We start from the raw sequence: 8,533 nt of genomic DNA on the forward strand, positions 1-8,533 counted from the left end.
TAGATAGATAGATAGATAGATAGATAGATAGATAGATAGATCTTTCAGTTTATTTAACTGAAAATGTTTTTAGGTCACACCTGAAACAATGTGTATGTCCACATGTATAATCTGTTCTACTAAACAACAGACAAAAACTGAACAAAATTTTATCCAATTCTTTTTTTGAATTTCTTTCTTCAGCCCTTAGAAGGCCAAGAAAAGCAAAGTGATTTCTTAGCATTCATCTTCTTTAGCAAGAGTAATCCATATACAATTAAAGCTAGACTGGCAGGAAGAACTACGAGTCTATTTTTATTCCCTTCCAGTACCTCCCTCTCCCCATTCATCCTATTCCCTAGTTTTTAGTTTAAAAATGGATTATCTAATTTGAATGGTAACTTTTGTATGTGGAAATTAATGACATAGTTTTTTTCTAATTATCCCACCATAGGATTCCAAATTAATAAAAATATATTTTTTGGAGAAAGTGACTCAGCTTGCTGTCAATGCCAAAATAGTCAAAATTTATTTTCTTTTTAGAGCTTTCACTTCAGAAAAGATGCATTTACTGTGCATCAATAATTCAGATATTCATTGTTTGATATAAATTAAGAATCTGTATGTTTTAAATTGAAAAATAAACTTTGAGTTGAATTGGACACATTTATCTTAAAGGTATGGCAAAGGCTCTCTTATAACTACTTTGAAAGGTACCTCCAGGAGACAGTCAGGGGAAGAGGAGAATGGAATGTATTCAGGCTTCTCCAGGGTACTAAAACAAATGAATAGCATATTAATCACATGTTGTATCTTGTGATACCTCTACCGAGTCCACCATTACAAGGTTATATACTTAGACTTGATTCCAGTGGAGCTGACCCATGTACACATTCTTATCTGGGTATCAGTGGCATGTATTTGTTAGCCAACTGGAGCTACTAGAAAGCAGTTTGAAACTCTGAAAAGTAGGAATTGGTTTTGACTAACTGAACAAACAATTGTGATAGCAGACTGAAGGTTTCAGGACACGTGAAATTTCCTTTATCCTTCATCGGAGGCAAACACTTGAGAAGAGGTTATTAGTAAGCAAGAGACCTGTAGAAACTTTGTGACATGCTCAATGTCATCATTATAGCCTGGAAAGAAAAATAAACTGTTTTACAATGTCTGCCAAACATTGTCAGGAAGCTGTCTGTACCTCTGAGAAAGTATACTGATATTTGGAGAAATGTGCCCTTAGAGACTTATTGAGAAACAGAGTAAAGGTACCCAGTGATTTCCTGGTGATTAGATACTTTAAATTGTCTTGATCTATAAATAAAAAGTAATACAACTTCATAGAAAAAAATTCTGTTTACCGGGAGCTTTGGTTTGTTTGGTTGTTGTTCTGCTTTAATTCAAAGGTTTGTTTGGTTGTTGTTCTGCTTTAATTCAAAGAGTTCCTTTGTAGAAGCATAACGGCAATGGTTGGCAATTTGTGATCCTGTTAGACACGTACATGAGATAGTAGTGTTTACTTCTGGTTTAGTCTCTATTTGCACAAAAGCCCAAGGATAGATTTCAGTACTTGTTGGGACACAAATATTCAAAAGTAGCTTAATTTGAAATCTTTAGTTCTTACCTACAGTTGCCATGCTAATTAAATAACCTCACCTTGCTTTCTTAATTTTATATTTCTATAATAGAAATATAACACACAAGTTGGACTGAAAGGAACACAGCTTTCTGGTGGCCAGAAACAAAGACTAGCTATTGCAAGGGCTCTTCTCCGAAAACCAAAAATTTTATTGTTGGATGAGGCCACTTCAGCCCTTGATAATGAGAGTGAAAAGGTAATATACTCTTATTTCATCTCAGAACAGAATACCAAATATAAGAGTAGAGAGTCATAGAAGAAACCAGTCAGTTTAGGGAGAGAAAGATCCATAGAGAATTGTAACCATAGGATTACTAGTTCTGACTAAGGTTTTGGTCTTTCTAAAAAAAAAAAGAATGGTTGGAGACTGGTGGGGAGGTAAAAAGAGTTTGGATAGAGGGTATTGTATGCCCTGGAAAGGTTTTTTCTCTCTTGGATTGTAGCCTCATTGTCAAAAGCATTGGATATTTAAAATGTTCTTCACTCAAGGAAAAAGAGCCCAAGGAAAATACCTTTGTTATATTATTATTATCCCATGGTTGCCAAACAAGGGATAATCTACTTATGCAAAGGTATCACCCACCTGCAGTGTCAGAGCCTCCTACTTACCACCCTTCTGTAGACTGAGTCAACTCAGTTTGAGAAGGAAGCAGACATCTAACAGACCTATATGGCAAGCTCCTTTAGTGCTTAATTTTGTTAATATGTTCCAGTCCCCTAGTAGTTTCTTGTACATTGTAGGCACTTCTTTGTTAAAGAATATTTGATAATCACTAACATTTAAGTGTTGATAATATGTTGTTATCTCAATCTTCACAAAAACTTGGTGAATTAGCTTACTAACATGCTTGCTGTACAAATTAATACACAAAGGTTTAGAAAATTTAACTGACTTCCCTAAACTTTAATAGAGATATTTAACCCAGGAGTCCCTGAGGTTAATCTCACAGGATTACTACTTGTAAATGATTATCATTCTTGATTTCCAAGGAGAGACCATGTATTACGAAAGGAAAAAAATACGACTTTTAGAATCAGACACATCTGGGCTATAATGCCAGATTTATCCATCGCTAGTAGCATGACCTTGGTCAAAGTGACCTGAGTTTTCAAAGCTTAATTCACTCATCAGAAAATCGAAAATACCCCTACCATACAGGATTGTTGCAAAAATTTTAATGAGATAAGTCATCACTGAAACATTTTATATATATATATATATATATATATATATATATATATATATATATATATAATACATATATATATATATGTATTCACCCTCGACTCTCATTATCTGTGTACAGCTTTGTAACCTCATTGTTAGCATAGACATTATTTTAGCCAGGACAGTTTTACAAAAAAATTTTTCCAAAAAAGAAGAGGAAAACCATGAGAAGAAATGAAGTCAGTAAATCAGATGATTCTAAGTATAGAAATAGTACCTATTTATAAAGTAGAGCAGTTTCCTTGGGAATAAGCAACTAAAGGATGTTATTTGAGTACCATTATTGATTTTGGCATCAGCAAATTTATTAGCACCTAACCTGAGCTAGCAATTACAGGTCCTTCTTTCTTCCAGGTGGTTCAGCAAGCCCTTCATAAGGCCAGTAAAGGAAGGACGTGCCTAGTGGTCGCTCACAGACTCTCTACAGTACAGAATGCAGATTTGATAGTAGTTCTGCACAATGGAAAAATAAAGGAGCAGGGCACTCATCAAGAGCTCCTAAGAAATCGCGACATATACTTTAAATTAGTAAATGCACAGTCAGTGCAATGATGCTGTTCATTAGTTAACCTTTGTGTAATGCAAAGAAAGAGTACTTAATAAGTTGGCATACACTGATGTCTTTTACTTCATGTATCAATATCTAGAATGATGCTGCTCTAACACCGACCTGTTCTGTCTACACACCCTTTTCCCTTCAAATTCTAAAAAAGAAACAAAATTGTTAAATGCATAATAGATGTAGCCCTTGTTTCAGAAAAATGCCCTAAGCATATTTGCATGTAGTCCTATAGCACAAACTGCTTATATAGCAGCTTTCTGTAAAGCAAACCCATTTTCTCATCAACCTCTGCTATAAAATTGGGAAAATGAGCCCTGCTTCCTTTGCACAGTCGGCAGCACATCAATCTCATAAATTTGGGAATATGTTCAGGGGTTGGCAGGACTAACTTAACTTGGAAGATTTTAACAAAGAGAAAGATGTAGTTGAACCTGTGACTTTGTAAGAGAATGATTTTAAATTTGAACTTTCAGCATCTTAGCACATATTACAGTACTTTGCCACTCATTCTTTTCTCTAGATCACAGAACTTTCTCTTATAATCTTACTTCCTCTCTGTGTTATTTCCAATATCTACTGTTAAAAAATCTATTATGTTCTCTTTTTAGAAAGATAGGGAAGATTAAAACGTAAAATTTCTGGCAGAATCAAAATCAGTGGGGGGGGGGAATGCACTGGACTATGGTGATGGCATATGGGTGATTTGGTGATGGAAAGCCCACAGGGATTACAACTGAGATGGAAAAATGCACAAAATGATATAAAAATAATCTATTATATTAGTTAAAAAAACTTCTGGCAGAATTAGTTAGCTTTCACTTTACCAATAAATGAAATGCCTGACATTATCCATTTTAATGATACCATTATTCTAAGCTTTGGGTTTAGCAGAACAAATCACAGACCTATATGGGTATAAACACTTATTTGCTTACAATGAGTTACTTTTCTTACAGTTGAAAAATTAGAAATACTGTCCTCTATTGTTGTACAATCAAGTAATTTGTTTAAATTTTACATGTACCTTACTTTATGTAAAATATGTATGATTTTAAATTTCTGTGTAAATAATCAATGCTGATAAACTGAGTTATGTTTTCTATTACTTAAAAATCTAATTTTATGTAGTGACTTTATTTCTATTAATTGTATTTTCTTCTATTTACAGTGACTCAGCCAGCCTTTCTAAAGTGCACTCTACCAGTAATCTGAAATCTTATGGAAAAAATTAAAACCATGTGTGTACTATACCAATTTTTTAATACAAAATGGAAATAGGATTGAGAGAATAAGAACCAAATATATCATTTAGAAACACTAGAACTGCAAGCCATGGGGCCACTTTTCATCTGTAGATATGTGTGAATATGTAGCTCTTGATGGCTTCTCTTCCCATCAAGCACAGGGTGGGCAGGAGGAAGAGGGCAGCATGGTGTGCTTGACTAAAGCCTCAAGACAAGAGAACCACCTTCCTAGGTTAGCAAATACCTGCCATAGCTGCTCTTCCATTGACTCTCCCAATGCAACCCTGTGGTAAAACCTACAGGTGTCAGTAAAACATTTCCCTTTCTGATTAATAGCCTCTCGAAATATTATTTGCATTTTATTTCAAAAGATTTTAAATGATGGCTGGATCACAGGTAGCATTCTCTTAAGTAAAGCTACTACCTTTATTGGAACAAGAACCATCCTGAAATCAGTTTCCAAAGATCTGTGAGGTTATCAACTGGTGAAGGCAGAAAGTAATAGAAATCAGCTGTTTTAAGTGACTGCCACAGAGTAGAGGTTTAAAAATGATATGCTGCTTTTAAAATGGTTGTAATGTATATTGTTTAAATTAAAACACTGGTTGCAATGAAATCAAAGTATCTTGACCCCAGAATTACTCAAGTCAGCTCTGAAATTACTTTGAACTCAGGACTTTAGGAATACTTTTTTTTTTTGTAATATTTTTTTTTCCTCAAGATGGACAATAATACACATACACACACCTTATCAGTTCTATCTGTCTGATTTCTTGAGTCTTATTTTTTTCCTTAAAGCAGGGTACTCTATAACTGAAAAAGAACTAAATTAGTAATTCAGATATTTTTTGATCCTTAAAAAAAAGTAAAATAATTAAATGTGTTTTAAATGTTAAATTACTGATTAAAGCCCTTATAAACTAATATATTTAGGTTATGGCTCACAATTTGATACTTTCTTCAGGGCTTAGGATAATGAGTGCCAGGTTACTGAGGACACAAAAATCAGTAAATTTAAGATACACTGTCTTCTTACTGTGTCGTGGATATAGTAAAAGTTCCTAAGTACTAGGTGATTCATTTCAAAAAAAGTGATCTGGTGAGATGTGTTTAATGCTTCAGTAATCAAATATCACCATCCCCTGTTTATGGGTATTATCACTGCTACATCCCCTTTTTATGGGTATTATCACTGTTACCTCTTTGGATAATTTACTTCTATTCTAGCCTAGCTTAACTCATAAAATTTCTTTCCATTTAAATTGCAGTTTTAATTATGTTTAATCTTTAATTAATTTTAGTCTTTTATCATACTGAATGAGTTGGTTTTATATATTTAATTTTGAAATAATTTGGTACTTGAAGTGTACACTGCCAAATTCTTATTAGATCATTGTGGGCATAATTACCCCCACAAGGTTTCTTCTGTATTACAACACATTTTCTAACCTTGAGGAATTTCTGGTCTCAGGAAAACACTAATTTCTGCCAGTCTTTATTCACAGACTAATTCTTATTCAGACTGGCCAAATCTAAACTTGCTCTCTACTTCTCTTTAACCTTTAAGCTTAGGTATATTTTTAAAAGAAGCAAAAAAGAAGCACCAGTTTAAAGGAGAGGGTGGGTTGTTCTTGTAATTACCTAATCAGCAAAATCCTAACTGCAGTGAAGTCAACTGACCAGAGAGGTCAGGACCATCTGTTCAATGTGCCAATTTCATAGTGTGCATAAAGGTAATTTGTATGTCACCATTGCTTGAACCTATGTCCAATTAGAATTTACCTGTGTTTTATTGTTTTACCTCTGAATTTTCATTCCAAGAGAGTTTGTGAAGTGGAATCATGGTTTGATTGGTAAGTCCACACATAAGATCCAGTCAAGGGAGGAATGTAGGAGAACTGGAAATTGAAAAATAAGGATAGAGAGGTTGAGTGACATAGTAGCCTTCAAGTCTTTAATCTATTACATCTCTCTCTAGCCCTTCCTCACTTACTCTTACAAAAAGATCCTTGTGATTACATTGGGCCCACATAGTTAATCTGTGATCTTCCTATCTCAACAGTCTTAACATAATCATATCTGTAAAGTCTTTTTGACATAATGTAACATTATGCACGTATTCCAGGAAGGAGGATGTGGACATCTTTGGGGGCCATTATCAGTCTACTACAAAGCCTATCTACTTAAACTCTCATTCTATGGAGAAAACTGTTCTGCCACAGATATACACTGATTAAACACCCAGAGAGGATACTAAAAACACCCACTCCAATATCATAATTATTCACAGAGAGCAAAAACTCCTATCTTGCTTCCAAATCCTCTTTTGTTCCTGTTACTACATGCTACCTGTCCTCACTGATAGGCTGGAATTTGGGATGAATTTTTCTCCACTTTCCTACTAAATGCCACAATTTTTCTTGATCCTGAGACTAGATGTAGCAAACAGAAGTTTAACTGAGTTATATTTTCTTAATCTTCTCTTTCCACTGAATAACTTAGGTGCTAACAGGTGAAAAAAATGGCATCCTCGATACTATAAATATGTGAGTTTTCACACAATTGTGACCCAGTACACTTTGGAACTTTCCTAAAGTATTGCTTCTAATAATAGCTAGTATTAGAACATATTTCACATAGGTATGGGATACATACTTTATGTTAGGATATCTCACGCTATAGTGGTACCTCTCTATAAAGAGGAGGAAAATAAAGAAAAGAGGGGTTAAAGAAAAATAGCTTGTTGGACCTCGCTGGTGGCACAGGGGTTAAAGACAGCGCTATCAAGCTATCTGCAGCCACTGCATCTCCTGTTTCCCCTCAGCAGTGTATTTCAGTAGATCTGCCTATACTCCTCCTCACTTTGTCTCCAGTGAATCCTCTCATTCTCCTGTTTCTCTGGCCTATCCACCCTGTTCTTGTATGCATAAATAAATAAATATTTTTTTTTAAGAAAGCTTGTTGAGAGTTAGACTCTGAGATTTAAACCCATGTTTAACTCCACAACCTACAGTTTCATTTTTCTTTTTAAATTCCCTGAAGATCTGTTTAAAAATGTTTATTAAAGTTTCAGAAAAGCAAAGGTTAGTCAATTACATATGAAAAAACTATAAATAATGCAATCACTTGCATTATTGAACAGAGTGTGACCTAGTAAACTGACTGATTTTGTAGATGTAAACTGACTCATTTTGTAGATGTAAATGGCATGCTATTCTTTGTAAGCGAATGTTGCTATTGAATGGAGGTATTTTATTTGACCATCAACTTTACTACACAGCTAGAATATTCTCTACCTAATTGATAGTCAAGAAGAGATTCTAGGAAAAAAGAAGTTGTTATGTTATTAGAGCTTTCTGGATAGTTGTGAATGAGAGAAAGGGAGGGAGGAAAGAAATTAGGGGAAACTAAAAGAAAAAAAATACTTGAAAAGAATAAAGAATGTAATACACTCTAACATCAGTTTAGGATTGGAAGAAAAAAATATTTTACTACAAATGTTCTACATTTGTTTCATAAATTCTTTAAGTCCCCAGCTTCCTAGAGTTACCACCCCTGGGACAGAGATGTTAATGAACAACATAATAGCCAAAAAGGAAAGGTCCAGCTCTCCCAGGATAATATGTATAGGACATTAGAGGAAACAGAAGCAAGAGAGTCACTGAGAATGAAAGCAAGGTCAACAGGGTTCCTAAGGATGAAGAAAGAAAAAAAAAATCTCCAAAGTATCAAAGAGAAGGTAAATCCTTCTATTGTAAAATGCAATCTTCCTGTCATTAGTAGTAATAACAAGATCAATAGTATAAGCTAGAACTATTCAAAATGAGTCCACATTCACTGAGCATTCATCTGTTAGGCACTGTCATTGAGGCTTATAAGCA

At 34.3% G+C, this 8,533-nt stretch overlaps 1 protein-coding gene across 1 annotated transcript in view; it reads left to right on the forward strand.

Annotated features, from left to right (window-relative positions):
• The window catches only part of ABCB5 (ATP-binding cassette, sub-family B (MDR/TAP), member 5), an 84,807-nt gene extending 81,409 nt beyond the window's left edge, over positions 1-3,398 (forward strand). The window contains exons 25-26 of the mRNA XM_004677126.1: positions 1,668-1,814; positions 3,201-3,398. Coding sequence (XP_004677183.1) covers positions 1,668-1,814; positions 3,201-3,398 — 345 coding nt within the window. The remainder of the gene's footprint in view (positions 1-1,667; positions 1,815-3,200) is intronic.
• Positions 3,399-8,533: the final 5,135 nt, after the last annotated feature.

Source organism: Condylura cristata, unplaced genomic scaffold, assembly GCF_000260355.1.
Source record: "Condylura cristata isolate star-nosed mole 26May11 unplaced genomic scaffold, ConCri1.0 scaffold00005, whole genome shotgun sequence".
NCBI lineage: Eukaryota > Metazoa > Chordata > Mammalia > Eulipotyphla > Talpidae > Condylura > Condylura cristata.